Source organism: Manis javanica, chromosome 7 (assembly GCF_040802235.1).
Source record: "Manis javanica isolate MJ-LG chromosome 7, MJ_LKY, whole genome shotgun sequence".
NCBI classification, from domain to species: domain Eukaryota; kingdom Metazoa; phylum Chordata; class Mammalia; order Pholidota; family Manidae; genus Manis; species Manis javanica.
Genome location: NC_133162.1, coordinates 91,851,584 through 91,868,015, shown reverse-complemented (window position 1 = coordinate 91,868,015; position 16,432 = coordinate 91,851,584). Strand labels below are relative to the sequence as shown.

Here is a 16,432-nt window from a genome sequence, read left to right as displayed (position 1 = left end):
AGCTATGGTTCTGGAGCCTGGGTGAAGAGTCAGGGTCTCTGGGTGTGGCCTAATTTCCCAGGGCCCTGAAACCCCTTCCCAGGCTGCAGTGGCTGCCCTGTGCACTGGGCCCAGCCTGGGGCCCCTGAGAGGCCCAGCACTAGCACTCCTCATGGTGCAGTACAGGGGCTGGGAGAGGCCCAGGCCGCAGACCCCAGGCCCTCAGGAATGCTCAGGGCCCAAAGGTGCCATGAGCCCCTACACCCTGGGAGATGGCCAGGCTTGCTCCTCAGGCCTCCCTCCTACTCTCCTGTCATTGCCTTCCCATCTTCTTGTTTTCTGCTGGTCTGATTTTCTTCTCTTAATCTTTCTGATTGTTCTCTGCCTTCTTCCTGACATTCTGTTTGTCTGACCCATCCCCATGATGGCCTGTGTCCAGTGTTTCTTTGACCAGGATTGGTGATGTTCATGGGCAAGTCCTAGGAAGGCCTTGGGCACTGGGATGCCTGGGAATGGGAATGGGCAGTGGGCCAGTCTGCTTTGGCACCTGCGTCCCAGCGGCTCAGAGGAGGTGTCTCCTGGGACCATTGCTGAGGCTGGGCCTCACTGCTCCTGGCAGCCAGGGGCCTGTGAGAGGCTCCTCCGAGCCTCACTCTGGCCTCCCGGGAACCTGCATGGGCAGGGCTCCCCTCCGGGAAGTTCACATGGTGCCCGCCAACCCCTGCAGCCCCACACAGTCAGGGGGCTGCAGGTGACTCTGCTCAATAAGACTCAGGGGAAACCAGAGCACCTACTAGGGACTGCATTTCAGTGTCCCTTCCCCACCTGCTTCCACTCCTGGCAGAGAAAGGCAAGGTCAGATTCAAGGGATGACCAGGACTGTGCCCTGTGTGGGCCACCCAAGAGCAGAGGGTTGCTGCCTCCTCCCCTCCAGCCCTGGCCTGGCTGGGTGACGTGCTGTCTCCAGTTCAGACAGCCTCCACAGGGTGCAGTTCCCAAAGTTGTAAGCCTTGGTGAGAGAGCCTACAGGGGCCATTTGTACATGGGAACTGTACCCATCTTGGAAGGGGGTGCTTCACTGGGCCATGAGCTGGGTACTTAGGCCTTAGTGATCTGCACCCATTAGGGCAAACCAGGGGAAGTGAAACAGGATTCCAGGCTCTATTTGGAGGCTACAGCTGGGGGACAGGTGGTTCCATGCCCAGGAGTGCCATGCCAGCTTAGAGCCCAGGTCCTCCAGCTTTACCAGGCTGCCTTTCGGGCCTTCCTCAAATTTAGGCTGCATCAGAGGATATCCAGATCTCAGCAGAGGGGCATGGTGGGCTCAGGTCCTCAGACTTAACAAGCAAGCAGCTGGGTTGGGGCTGCTGAAGGGTCCAGCTGGTAGGAGCAGCACAGAGATTAATGCTCCTAACTCGGGGGCCCTCAGAGGTGGATTTTAAGGAGTGTTTGTGAAGCTCATTCCTTTCAGGCTCTCTTTGAGAGGTAGTACCTGTTGTGAGGGCAGGGAGAATTCCAAGAGGGATTCTGGAAAATGGATGGGCCCAGGCTCCTGGAGATAGCAGCACTCATGACTGGTCAAGGCACACTGGGGTCCCTGAGATCCCTCTGGGGAACCCCCCAAGACTGCCCCACGGCTGTACCCTTCCTCTGCAGAGAGCCGTACCTAGGTCAGGGGCCTGCACCCCCATAGCCCTGTTCCCCCACCTCAGGTCCACAGACACTTGAAGAGCTGGGTCAACACCAGCTGTCAGCTGGGCTGTCTGGAGGGTAACCCCCATCCTGATCCCTCTGCTTCCTGAAGCCCTGAGAACAAAGGGTGTCTCCAGGTGGCAGTTCCTGTCATCAGCCTAATGGAAGCCACCCCTGGTAGCACAGGGGCTGGAGGAAAGGCAGACAGAGAGAGGTGGGAACCTCAGATCTGGAACCAGAGTGGAAGGGTGGGAGCAGGAAGGCGCAAGTTCCTGCCAGGTCTGGCACTTGGGGATGCTGGTGCCATGGACTGTGGGTGGACCTGCCCCTGCCCAGGTGCTTCCAGAACACAGCTGCAGGCAGAACTACTTGGGTCCCTGGTGTCTCAGAGCCCTTCTGCATAGAGGGGACCTGAGTGACAGAGTAGGGTTGACACCTGGGCTCTATGTATGTCCTTTCCCAAACCTCAAATGTTGGCCATGTCCCAGTGTCCCTCATGAGTGTGGAGGAGCACAGGTGTGACTGAGAGCCAGGCCTGGGCCTGAATCCTCTCTGGGACCTGAGGCCTACAGCCTAGCCTCCTTCACCCATCCCCCCATGGGGGCAGCAAGGGGTGCACCACGGGTGGCAGCTTCTGGCAAGGCATCCTGGTGTACAGCTGTCTTGGTGGCCACTGACTTTTCTGCAGCTCAGTCCCTGCATACTTGATCACTGTGAGACTGCATGGCAGGGTGTTGGGGTCAGATCCCTGGGTAGGCTGGGAGGGCAGAACAGGAGGAAGGGTGGTGGTGAAGGAAGTTACCAGGGGAGGGAATGAGTTCCCTGTCACTAGGGCAAGCAGGTCCCCACTGGCAGGGGATATGGGAGGAGGTGAAGCACTCCCTGGAGCTGCCTTGCAGCTTGTGAAGGGCACCTGTGCATTGGTGCCAAGTGGCAGAGTGGCAGCAGGGAGGCAGTCTGAGGGGCTGCTGGGCCCATGCCAAAGGGGAAGGGCCACAGTGCTTCTCTGGGGCCAGGGAACCCAATGGCAGCACTGCCCCTCAGCTCTCACCTCCCTTGGCTCCCCCAACAGGACCACTAGCAGGACACTACTGTTGTTCCCACTGAGGTACACTGAGACGCTGAGGACACTGAGGTACCTGAGGATGCTGACGGCAGCATACAGGGTACAACCAGGTCTCCTGGTGGCCAGTGTAGGACTCGGGTGGTCAGCCCTTGTTCATAGCACCGGCCGTGCCTGGCACCCGACTGGCTCCAGGCCCATGAAGCTGGAGAGCCACAATGCTCACCCAAGGGCACATGCAGCCAATGCTCAAACACACGGATGACAAGTCTGACCAGGGAGTGGAGTCCAGGCCAGGCAACAGAGAGACACTGGCCTGTGACTCAGGGGTCCCCAGCCTGGCCCAGCTCACCTGGTTGTGTGACCTTGAGCAGCACCCTCCCCAGCACCAGTCTCCTGACAATGCCTAACTGTCCCAGTACAGTGGCATCCTGGGGACTCCCTGCCACACGCCAGGGACAGGAATGGGGGAATGGGGGGCTGGGAGGGGGTGTGATGACCAGCTGCATCTCCCCTCCTCATTGCTGAGCTGAGGCTGACATCCCATTTTCATACAGCTCCAGACCACTTTCAAAGACAAGATGTTGATAGAAGCCTGTATGGCTCTCCTGTGTGCCCCCTGTGGTTGGACCCTGAGTCTCCTGGCTCCAGTCTTCTGGGCCTCTGTACCAGCCCGCTGGAGGCTCAGGCTGAAAGGCAGGCAAGTAAGTGGCCAGACCAAGCTGATAGGCCCAGGGGTCAGGTGGCCTGTGCACAGCAGTGAGGCAGCTGCTATCTGCAGCTTTGCTAGGGGGTGGAGACCATGGGCTCCAGTCAGTCATGTGAAGGAGGAGCACAGCAAGACTTTTGATGTCCAGAACTAGAAGGTAAATTTGCTGAGACCTGGTCATCTTCCTGGCTGGGTAAGTGCCTGTACCTCCCATAGCTTTCGAACGACCACCCATAGCTTTCCACTTTCCTCCCAGGGCCCACGCACCACCTCCAAACTCCCTCATCAAAAAGCCAACGTGAGGGCGGCTACTTACTATGAGCTGAGTCTACTGTAAGGCTGGAAGCGTGTGTGGGAATGAGGGAGCCGGGTCCCTGGCAAAGGGGCCCCTGTTGGCGGTGGCAGGAGCCTGAGGTAGCAGGCACTGGGCGTCGGTTGGCTTTGGTGGAGGCAGCGAAGGCCCTGTCAGCGGGAGAAGGCATTGGCGGGCAGCGGTGTCGGCAGGAGGCCGGGGCGGGTGTCAGCAGGAGGAATCTGCGGTCGGGGACAGGCGGGAGGTGGGCTCTGGGGCGGGTGGCTGCAGGCGTCTGCGCTTCGGCAGAGGGCGGGGCTGGAGCGGCTGGAGGCAGCATGGAATGGTGTTTGGTATCCCGGCCAGCTGCGCGGAGGCGGGCGGCGTCAGCGGCTTTGGTTGCAGGCCAGCACCTTGCGCCCTTAAGATGCTGCTCCTCTCTCCTACCCACATTGCCCGCCGCCGTCACCGCCTACGGCTCACCACCCGCTCCCTTCCCGCAGCGACACCGCCTCTGCCCGCTGCTACTGTCGCCAGGGCATGTCACGGCGCCCGACTCCAAGGCTCTCCATTGATCGCAGCCCCACACCGCCCACCACTGACAAAGCCGCCGCCCGTCCACGTCCACCGCAGCCCGCCGCCGCCTCTGGCTGCGCACCTGCAGTGGGCAGCCTCGGAGGTCCGCCCCGCGCACAGACACCACCGCCTCCCACCGCTGCGGAAGCGATGGCCCAGCAACGACTGCAGCCCACAGACGCTGCCCCCAACTGCAGACACCACCGCCCAACGCCCGCCCAACGCCGCCGTGGTCGCCCGCTGCCTCCTCTCACTGTGCACCTGCAGACGGCGGGCTCGGACTCCCGCCCGCAGACACAGCCGCTGAAGCGCCCCAGCCTGCAGCCCCCCTCAGTAGACGCCTTCCCTGCTAGATCCCTCCCCGTCCCCCGACGCCGCCCTCCCTACTGTGAGCTGCTGCTACGAGGAGGAGAGGCCGCCGAGAGGAGGATGGCACAGGGACCCTGGCGGGAGGAATCCCTGAAGCAGGCGGAGGAGGCTGCGGTAGAAGGCCGCGAACCTTTGGTGTTGGAGGGCGCAGGGCTTTGGCGAGCGACGGCGGCGTCAGCGGGAGGTCTTGGCGGGCGGGTACAGGCGGGTGGCTGCGTCTTGGCGGAGGGAGGAAGTGGTGGGTACCGGAAGCGGGTGGCGACCTCGGGGTCCGGCTGCCTTGGTGTCTGAGGCTTGGCTGGCGAGCGGGGAGCTTCAGCCGCTAGCGCTGCCGGGACAGTCGGTGTCTGGGTAGGGCGGGCGCTGAGGGACATCCGAGGCTGCTGTCTGCAGGTGGGCAGCTGAGTCAGAGGCGAGAGGCGACGTGGGTGGGCGTGGGCAGCAGGCGGCGTTGGTTGGCGAAGGCGGCCATGCATCCAGTTCCCAAGGACCGGCTTCAACACCAGCAAAAATGACAGTGGTTGATGCATTACGTGAAATACCACTGAAGAAAAGGTGACAGTGTGGGTTTCCGGCTCAAGATGGCGGCGTGAGTAGGGTGGCGGAAATCTCACAAAACCATATATATTTTTGAAAATACAACAAATACTACTATTCCTAAAAGAGAGACAGCAGATACAGTGCAGTAGCCAGGCTACATCTACATCTGCGAGAACTCAGCATCTCACGAAGGGGAGTGTATATCAATGATACCTTAATAAAAAAAATTAAAAAAAAAGTGAAGGTGCTGAGCTGTAAACCTGCAGGAAATATTAGTTTGCATAGCTAAAAGTAGTCATGGAGAACTACATCCGTTTCTTGTTTACTAACCAATTTCTTTTCATCCAATTCACTAATATTTAGTTATATTCACTGGTTTTACATAAATACAAAATAAAGATTAACACATCAACTACCTACAAAACGTTATGTATTTACAGAAGAAAAGTGTGCATATAGTTAGAATCTTATGCCATGCACACACACACACACGCACACACACACACAAAACCCAGTCTAGGCTACACTTGCTCTGGGCTTGGATGTTGCAGGTATTGGAGGCAGCCATGCTCTCTAAAAAGTTTGTTTCTTATGCTAGAACTTGGAGGAATACAGAGAAGTCTAGATCCCCACACAATTATTTGCCAGAATGTTGGGGAAACTAGAACTAAATAATCCAGTTCAATCAGCATCCAGGTTTCAACTGTCAGCAGTTTTGGATTCGGGGAACAAGCCAAAGAGTTTGGGGGACATTCAACTGTGAACTGAGAACTATTCTGTGGTGCAAGTTTCACCAGCAGTGTGTGCACAACAAAGCAAGTACTTAGCTCTGTGTGTTGGTAGCAGCTGAGTGCTCATCTGAAGCTGAAGTTTTGCTTCTAATAATGTGTCGCCTTAACATTGTTGAGTATATCTTGGGTCCTATAGCTTATGATAATGACAAGAAACAGGATAAGTTCACAAACCTAGAAGAGATCATTCAGGTACTGGATAAAGATTCTTCTCTGGATAGTTTACATCTGATTTTCAAATGTCTGAGTCCACATCCCATTTTATGGGAGGAAGTTTATTATAAATCTTTCTCCTTGAAGAGGTTTGGTATTTTATTTTTAAAAGAACCATCGGGAAACGCATGTGTTTCCTGTTTAAGCTATCTGAAAAATAAAATGAAGAACTTTTACTGGAAAACTGCAGGAGTCCAGCTCCAGTGGAGGGGTGTGAAGCCCGAAAGGATGAGAGGGAGTCAGTGCATGGAGAGACAGGACACAGAGTCAGATGGAGGTGGTCTCTCGACAAAATGCTGATGACAGCTTTATTTATACCATTTTGCACAAGGATGTGATTATTTTTAATTTGTTCTTTTGATTAACAAGCATAGGCAAGCTTTTTCTTTCTGTTTCCTTCTAATCTATACATGGTTAGCCAAGTGTTAGGTGATTTTTTTTTTCTGTTCCTTGACCGAAACTTTTCCTAGCAACATGTACTTTATTGTGTTTCTTGTTTCTATACAAAGCGGTTTCTAAGTAATGCATGTGACCACAGAAACGTGCAGCATGTAGAAGTGACTATGGAGTCTATCAGCTAGACAGGTATCATCATCTATATTTCTAATACAATGGGTACATTTTATCTCCTCATAATATTTATTCTATCATAGGTAGATGCAAGATAAAGATAGAAAGCATGATTTAGAACTGTAAGAAGGCAAGTGTAGATGATCAGGTTTGTGCCTATAGACTAGGTATTAATCCAAGCCAGACAAGGGCAACAGAACATCCATGGTGTAGACAATTTCTCTCAAAACTGGGGGTGGGGGGGTGAGGTTCTAAGCCTCACCTCTGTTGGCCCCCATTTTCTCACCTGATGGCCCCCCTGCGACTGTGCCTGTCTTAGGTTGTTCCTCCCTTGAGGAATCTTAACCTGTCTCTGGCTAACCAGCCATCTTCTGGAGCCATACAGGAAGATGTAAAGCTGGTAAGTGAGAGAGAAGTAATGTTCTTTGAAAAGGTTAGTTTTTCATTTCTTTGCAGATTTATGCTCCGTGGCTTCTATGCCCAGCACTTGTCTTGAGGTATCTTTACCACTTGGAAGAATTATGATACTTGGTAATTTCACATATGAAGCACAAATTCTAGTAAAGGGCTGTAATTAGGAAGGAAGAAGAAAAACTATAGAAGTAGCAGAGGGAAGAAAACATGAGAAGATTGATTAAGTGTCAGGGTTATTCCATTCAGTATTCCCCTATAACTCTTTTTCTAATTTTCCTATATAGCTCTTCATCACTAATTTCACTAGCATTACAAAAAAGGGGGGCATTCCCACTTAGGTGGAGATGGGGTACTCAATGTTTGACTAGCTACCTGCAGGTTTTGGTATTCTATGCCAAGATTGCCATCTGGCCTCTGCGTGTTCTATTCTTCAGGAGCACTGTCCTGAAAAGCTTCTAGGAAGTTTATGTTCTCCTCCTTTCCATGCTGCTTATCAAAGGTTAGCTTAGTCTTTGGCAAGCAAAAGCAAAGCCAATAGCATAATGGAGAATAACAAAATCAGGGTGGGTCTTAGGGGGAGCCAGCTGCGAAGGCCCCTGCTTTGTGGGGGTCTTACTCCAGCCTGAGCTCCGCTACACAGCTTGAATAGCATGGCTCCCGCCAGAAAACCTGACGTTTTTCCATAATCAAATGTCTTTTAGTCTATGTTCTATTACACAGGTGCCAAAGTAACCAAAAAGCTAAAATGTATGTATCTACAATAATGCGATTGGTTTCTCAAACATTGTAACATTGCATACCAAAAATTCATTAGTCCAACCCCCATTACCTGGAACTGTTAATGACAGTGTCAAACACTACAATTTTTGCAAAAGTATAAGTGTGCTCTTATCTCTCCCATCTCTCATGTTTTTCAGTATCTTCATCATTTTGAAAGGATCATACTTTGAACAAGCAACAGATGTTAATGTAGAAACAAGGAGCATCTCAATTTTCTCACTGCTAACTCAACTTACTGAGCCAGTTTCACAATTCTCACATTCCTGAGTCCTAGGAGAAAATGTTAGTTTAGGGTGTTAAAATTGATGCAGGTCAGAGTGTAAAGGGTAATTAACATAAAATCCTACACAGAGGGTTTTTAACACCATTAATCAACACCCACCTAGGCATACACTTGTTTAGTGAGAGCTGATGTTTCAAGGAGATGAAAAATATCTAAACTATGATTTCCTATTTAAGTAATAAAACATAGTTTGTCCTCTAATCAAGTTTGAGGGTTTTCAAGGAAAAATACCCAATATGCAGTTAAAGCATAACTTTTATTTTATACTACATAATTATTTAAATCTTATACTCTCAAGGAAAACATCTTTTGAACATTTGTGGGGCATTTTTTAAATTCATTTTATTATCATTAATCTACAATTACATGAAGAACATTATGGTTACTAGACTCCCCCCTTCACCAAGATCCCCCCCACAAACCCCATCACAGTCACTGTCCATCAGCATAGTAAGATGCGGTAGACTCACTGCTTGTCTTCTCTGTGTTGCACATCCCTCCCTATGCCCCCCCACATTATAAACGCTAATCGTAAGGCTCCCTTTCTTTTTCCCTGCTCTTATCCCTCCCTTCCCAACACTCCTGCCCAGCCACTTTCCCTTTGGTAACTGTTAGTCCACTCGGGTTCTGTGATTCAGCTGCTGTTTTGTTCCTTCAGTTTTTCTTTGTTCTTATACTCCACATATGAGTGAAATCATTTGGTACTTGTCTTTCTCCACCTGGCTTATTTCACTGAGCATAATACCCTCTAGCTCCATACATGTTGTTGCAAATGGTAGGATCTGTTTTTTTCTTATGACTGAGTAATATCCATTGTGTGTATGCACCACATCTTCTTTATCTGTTCATCTACTGATGGACAACATTTAGGTTGCTTCCATTTTTTGGCTATTGTAAATAGCGCTGTGATAAACATAGGGGTGCATCTGTGTTTTTCAAACTGGAGTGCTGTATTCTTGGGGTAAGTTCCTAGAAGTGGAATTCCTGGATCAAATGGTATTTCTATTTTGAGCTTTTTGAGGAACCTCCATACTGCTTTCCACAATGGTTGAACTAATTTACATTCCCACCAGCAGTGTAGGAGGGTTCCCCTTTCTCCACAACCTTGCCAAAATTTGTTGCTGTTTGTCTTTTGGATGGCAGCCATCCTTACTGGTGTGAGGTGATATCTCATTGTAGTTTTAATTTGCATTTCTCTGATAATTAGCGATGTGGAGCATCTTTTCATGTGTCTGTTGGCCATCTGTATTTCTTTTTTGGAGAACTGTCAGTTCAGTTCCTCTGCCCATTTTTTAATTGGATGATTTGTTTTTTGTTTGAGGCGTGTGAGCTCTTTATATATTCTGGACGTCAAGCCTTTATCGGATCTGTCATTTACAAATATATTCTCCCATACTGTAGGGTTCCTTTTTGTTCTGTTGATGGTGTCTTTTGCTGTACAGAAGCTTTTCAGCTTAATATAGTCCCACTTGTTCATTTTTGCTGTTGTTTTCCTTTCCCGGAGAGATATGTTCAAGAAGAGGTCACTCATGTTTATGTGTAAAAGGTTTTTGCCTATGTTTTTTTCTAAGAGTTTTATGGTTCCATGACTTACATTCAGGTCTTTGATCCATTTTGAGTTTACTCTTGTGTATGGGGTTAGACAATGGTCCAGTTTCATTCTCCTGCATGTACATGTAGCTGTCCAGTTTTGCCAGCACCATCTGTTGAAGAGACTGTCATTTCGCCATTGGATGTCCATGGCTCCTTTACAAAATATTAATTGACCATATATGTTTGGGTTAATGTCTGGAGTCTCTAATCTGTTCCACTGGTCTGTGGCTCTGTTCTTGTGCCAGTACCAAATTGTCTTGATTACTATGGCTTTGTAGTAGAGCTTGAAGTTGGGGAGTGAGATCCCGCCCACTTTATTCTTCTTTCTCAGGTTGCTTTGGCCATTCGGTGTCTTTGGTGTTTCCATATGAATTTTTGAACTCTTTCTTCCAGTTTATTGAAGAAGGTTTTTGATAATTTGATAGGGATTGCATCAAATCTGGATATTGCTTTGGGCAGGATGGCCATTTTGACTATATTAATTCTTCCTAGCCAAAAGCATGGGATGAGTTTCCATTTGTTAGTGTCCTCTTTAATTTCTCTTAAGAGTGTCTTATAGTTTTCAGGGTATAGGTCTTTCACTTCTTTGGTTAGGTTTATTCCTCGGTATTTTATTCTTTTTGATGCAATTGTGAATGGAATTGTTTTCCTGATTTCTCTTTCTATTAGTTCATTTTTAGTGTATAGGAAACTCACAGATTTCTGTGTGTTAATTTTGTATCCTGCAAATTTGTTGTATTCCGATACCAGTTCTAGTAGTTTTGGAGTGGAATCTTTAGGGCTTTTTATGTACAATATCATGTCATCTGAAAATAGTGACAGTTTAACTTCTTCTTTACCAATCTGGATTCCTTGTATTTTTTTGTTTTGTCTGATTGCCGTGGCTAGGACCTCTAGTACTATGTTAAATAACACTGGGGAGAGTGGGCATCCCTGTCTAGTTCCCGATCTCAGAGGAAATGCTTTCAGCTTCTCGCTGTTCAGTATAATGTTGGCTGTGGGTTTATCATATATGGCCTTTATTATGTTGAGGTACTTGCCCTCTATTCCCATTTTGCTGAGAGTTTTTATCATGAAGGATGTTGAATTTTGTCAAATGCTTTTTCAGCATGTATGGAGATGATCATGTGGTTTTTGTCTTTCTTTTTGTTAATGTGGTGGATGATGTTGATGGATTTTCGAGTGTTGTACCATCCTTGCATCCCTGGGATGAATCCCACTTGGTCATGATGTATGATCCTTTTGATATACTGTTGAATACTGTTTGCTAATATTTTATTGAGTATTTTTGCATCTTCATTCATCAGGGATATTGTTCTGTAATTTTCTTTTTTGGTGGGGTCTTTGCCTGGTTTTGGTATTAGGGTGATGTTGGCTTCATAGAATGAGTTTGAGAGTATTCCCTCCTCTTCTATTTTTTGGAACACTTTAAGGAGAATGGGTATTATGTCTTTTCTGTGTGTCTGATAAAATTCCTAGGTAAATCCGTCCGGCTCCGGGGTTTTGTTCTTGGGTAGTTTTTTGATTACTACCCAAATTGGGTAGTTTCAATTTCTTTGCTCATAATTGGTTTGTTTAACTTTTGTGTTTCTTCCTTGATCAGTCTTGGGAGGTTGTATTTTTCTAGGAAGTTTTCATAGTAGTCTTTAATAATTCATTGTATTTCTGTGGAGTCTGTCGTAATTTTTCCATTCTCATTTCTGATTCTGTTGATTTGTGTTGATTCTGTTTTTCTCTTAATAAGTTTAGCTAGAGGCTTATCTATTTTGTTTATTTTCTCAAAGAACCAGCTCTTGGTTTTGTTGATTTTTGCTCTTGTTTTATTCTTCTCAATTTTGTTTATTTCTTCTCTGTTGTTTATTATGTCCCTCCTTCTGCTGATTTTAGGCCTCATTTGTTCTTCTTTTTCCAGTTTCGATAATTGTGATGTTAGACTATTTATTTGGGATTGTTCTTCCTTCTTCAAGTGTGCCTGGATCGCTATATACTTTCCTCTTAAGACTGCTTTCGCTGCATCCCACAGAAGTTGGGGCTTTGTGTTGTTGTTGTCATTTGTTTCTATATATTCCTTGATCTCTATTTTGATTTGTTCATTGATCCATTGATTATTTAGTAGCATGTTGTTAAGCCTCCATGTGTTTGTGAGCCTTTTTGTTTTCTTTGTAGAATTTATTTCTAGTTTTATACCTTTGTGCTCTGAAAAATTGTTTGGTAGAATTTCAAATTTTTGGAATTTACTGAGGCTCTTTTTGTGAGCTAGTATGTGGTCTATTCTGGAGAATGTTCCATGTGCACTTGAGAAGAATGTATATCCTGTTGCTTTTGGATGTAGAGTTCTATAGATGTCTATTAGGTCCACCTGTTCTAGTGTGTTGTTCAGTGCCTGTGTGTCCTTACTTATTTTCTGCCCGGTGGCTCTATCCTTTGGGGTGAGTGGTGTGTTGAAGTCTCCTAAAATGAATGTATTGCAGTCTATTTCCCTATTTAGTTCTGTTAGTATTTGTTTCACATATGCTGGTGCTCCTGTATTGGGTGCATATATATTTATAATGGTTATATCCTCTTGTTGGACTTAGCCCTTTATCACTATGTAATGTCCTTCTTTATCTCTTGTTATTTTCTTTGTTTTGAAGCCTATTTTGTCTGATACAAGTACTGCAACACCTGCTTTTATCTCCATGTTGTTTGCATGAAATATCTTTTTCTATCCCCTTGACTTTTAGTCTGTGCATGTCTTTGGGTTTGAGGTAAGTTCTTGTAAGCAGCATATAGATGGGTCTTGTTTTTTTATCCATTCAGTGACTCTGTGTCTTTTGATGGGTGCATTCAGTTCATTTACATTTAGGGTGATTATCAATAGTTATGTACTTATTGCCATTTCAGGCTTTAGATTCATGGTTACCAAAGGTTCCAGGTTATTTTCCTTACTATCTAAGAGTCTGACTTAACTCACTTAGTATGCTGTTACAAACAGAACCTAAAGGTTCTTTTCTATTTCTAGTCCTTTTTCTTCCTCCTTCATTCTTTATATATTAGGGATCAAATTCAGTACTTTTTGTCTATCCCTTGATTGAGTTTGGGGTTAGTCGATTTAATTTTGCATTTGCCTCGCAATCAGCTGCTCCACCCTCCCTACCATGGTTTAACTACCTCTGGTGACAACTATCCAACCCTAGGAACACTTCCATCTATAGCAGTCCCTCCAAAATAGACTGCAGAGGTGGTTTGTGGGAGGTAAACTCTCTCAGCTTTTGCTTATCTGGAAATTGTTTAATCCCTTCTTCAAATTTAAATGATAATCTTGCCGGATAAAGTAATATTGGTTCTAGGCCCTTCTGCTTCATGGCATGAAATACATCATGCCACTCTCTTCTGGCCTGTAAGTTTTCTGCTGAGAAGTCTGATGTTAGCTTGCCTTTATATGTGACCTTATTTCTGTCTCTGGCTGCTTTTAGCAGTCTGTCCTTATCCTTGATCTTTCCCATTTTAATTACTATGTGTGTTGGTGTTGTCTTCCTTGGGTCCCTTGTGTTGGGAGATCTGTGGATCTCTATGGCCTGAGAGACTATCTCCTTCCCCAGATTGGGGAAGTTTTCAGCAACTACCTCCTCAAAGAGACTTTCTATCCCTTTCTCTCTCTCTTCTTCTTCTGGTATCCCTGTAATGCAAATATTGTTCCGCTTAGATTGGTCACACAGTTCTCTCAATATTCTTTTATTCTTAGAGATCCTTTTTTCTTCTTTATAGTCCTCTTCTCTAGTTTCTATTTCATTTATTGTCTCCTCCACTGTATCCAACCTGCTTTTAATACCATCCATCATGCTCTTCAATGACTGGATCTCTGACCTGAATTCATTCCAGAGATCTTGGATGTCTTTCCATACCTCCATTAGAATGTTGATAATTTTTATTTTGAATTCCCTTTCGGGAAGAATCATAAGGTGCATATCATTTAAATCTTTCTCGGGAGTTGTATTAATAGTTTTATTCTGGAGAAGGTTCCTTTGGCCTTTCATGTTTGTACATGGCACCCTCTAGTGTCCAGAAGCTGTATTCTGGAGCCTCTTTGCCCCTGAAACAATGTTGGGGGTTGCAGGGGAGCAGTACTGCTGCCTGGGGGGAGGAAAGAGCTGTTCCCCAACTCCTGGCTGCTGTTCCTGTCTCCACTGCCTGAGCCCGTGGTCTGGGCACACAGGTATAAGTTTTTGTCCCAGAGCAGCCAGATATGGATCCCTGCTTTCCACAAGTGGCCGGAATCCTGTCTGTATTAACTTTCCAACCCTATAGGAACTCTGCCTGTATTAACTTTCCAACCCTATAGTCAAGCAAGTCTCATGAAAGCACCATGAAATGTACGTTTTTGCTCCCAGAGCAAATCTTCAGAGCTAGGTATTCAGCAGTCCCAAGCCTTCCACTCCCTCCCTGTTCCGTTTCTCTTCCTCCTGCTATTGAGCGGGAGTGGGAGAAGGGCTCAGGTCCCGTGGAGCCACAGCTCTGTTACATTAACCCATTCGGTGAGGTCTGCTCTTCTCTCCAGGTGTGTGCAGTCTGGCGCCATCCTCTTTCCTGTTGCTCTCTCAGGATTAGTTGTGCCAACTATATTTTATAATTTATCTATTTTTAGGAGGAAGCCTCTGTCTCTCTCGCTGCCACCTTTAATCCCAACACTTGTGGTTTTTATATATTTGTGTCAGTGCTATTGTGTACATGTTCTTGCTGAGACTGATCTGTTTTCATTCTCCTCCCTTTTTCTTGCAAAAGCTGCTGCATGTGTCACCATGACTCCCATTTTCAGTACAGGATGCTGCTGGTGTTCCTGCCTCTTTTCTGCCAAACTTCTAGATCCAAAGAGGCCACTCAGATGAATCTGCTCATGAGCACAGAGGGGTTCTTGGTTCTTCAAATTTTGCAAGCCTGCTCTATTAATTAAAGCCCCCTCCCTTTTTTTCTCTCCTTCCTGATGATGAGAAGTCAGTGGCAGCCTGGAAAGGCAGTAAGGAAAAGGGAGAATGTGGTCACAAAGATGAGCTTTGTGCTGTAGGAGGTGAGGGAGGTATTTTCCACGGATGGTGAATGTGAAAATAGGCTCATGGATGGTGCAGGGCAGATAGGACCAGATTCCTGGGCCCCTGGATTTTGGGGTGCCTGCAGGGTTGCTGGAAGGGTGGATCCATCTGGAGAAGGAGGCTTGTATGGGATGCACAGGCTTTGGGGCCTCTGTGGCATGTTGGCATACACCATGGGTGTGCACTTGCAGAAGAAGAGTGTGTGGAATTAGAGGACAGAGTCTGAGAAGCAGGAACCATAGAGTTAAAAACAAAATCTGGAGGCTCTGTTGTCATAAAAGCTGAGGAGAGTGGTGCTTCATTATCAAGGAAGAACTGAAAGCATCAAACACTCCTGAGGGGTTAGTGAGATATGGAGAGAAAACGGCACCATCTGAGACTGTAAAGAGGGTTTCTTCCTGAAGATGCAGGACATAGTTGGCAGAGTGCAGTGACCACATGCAGGCCTTAACTGCTACCATTCTACAGGTGACACAAGTACACAGTTCTACAGATCACACAATGCAGATGAAGAGGCTCCTGCTGGGCTCTGTGATGTGCCTTATAACCTCCAATATTGTTCTTATTTCATATTTGTTACTTGACTTGCAGATTTCTGTGCCATTGAACTTTGGCTCAACTAGTTGGTAAGCCATGTCCTGAGCCCATGTGATTCACCAGAGTTGAACACTAATGGTAGATATTTATTATAAAGTGATAACCCATCCTCCCTAAATTCTCTCTATGATTTCCAAATAGCTAGCATGGGAAGACAATTCCTTTTAAGGAGAACCTCTCCCAGGATCACTATTTTTATTTCTAAAGGCCATCATTAGCTTTTGTTTACTAATTATAACACACTCAGGAGTTAGTACTATTAAGGAAATTTTTCACCTGTGGGGCACTATTTTTCACAGCATTTACAAACATGTTTTCCTCTAAGATCATGGGGGTAAAGAAAGCAGGTGAGTAAGAAGAGAATAAGGAAAAAAATCATGGATATGTGGAACAGTACTGTGAGATACCCAATGTTTGTAATTCTGTTTTTTTTCAAAATTGATTATAAAAGAAATGTACTTTTAAGGCACCCTTCATACATTAGGCTCTCAATAAATTAACAACTTGCACAAACCCTTGAGAGACTGAAATCTCATTTATGAAAGAGAAAATCATGCATTTATATTAACTTACTTCAAGTCACTTAAGATGTCAGTAATGTAGTGAAGAAGGAAATCAGAACATATGCCACATACTAGAATTCTAACTCCTTGAAGTCTCAATCTCTTGATATTCAAACTCTATTGTACAGAGGAGTAACAAATTTAGTTTTTTCAGGCTATGGAAGGTAAGATTCATCTTATTTCTGCTCTGTTGGAAATTATGAAACCAAATTCAGTTTCAGAGAATATTATCTAGAAGCAAACCAAGCCCATTTGCTATATAAGGAAGTCTGTCTCCCAGCCAGTGTTCATAAGATGAATATATAGATGAAAGATAAGCAATTTATTTTTATTTCATACTGA

At 46.4% G+C, this 16,432-nt stretch overlaps 1 protein-coding gene across 7 annotated transcripts in view; it reads right to left on the bottom strand.

The window, feature by feature from the left end:
• The window catches only part of LOC108383400 (uncharacterized), a 263,400-nt gene extending 257,839 nt beyond the window's left edge, over positions 1-5,561 (bottom strand). For 3 of the 7 annotated variants that reach the window (XM_073241297.1, XM_037025597.2, XM_037025599.2), the window contains exon 1: positions 4,811-5,559. In XM_073241297.1, the coding sequence (XP_073097398.1) occupies positions 4,811-5,210 (400 nt within the window). In that variant the 5' untranslated portion in view covers positions 5,211-5,559. Of the gene's footprint in view, positions 1-3,759; positions 4,102-4,810 lie in introns of all 7 variants that reach the window. The other 4 variants (XM_073241298.1, XM_037025600.2, XM_037025596.2 and 1 more) reach the window with 3 other exon arrangements.
• Between the last annotated feature and the right edge of the window lie 10,871 nt (positions 5,562-16,432).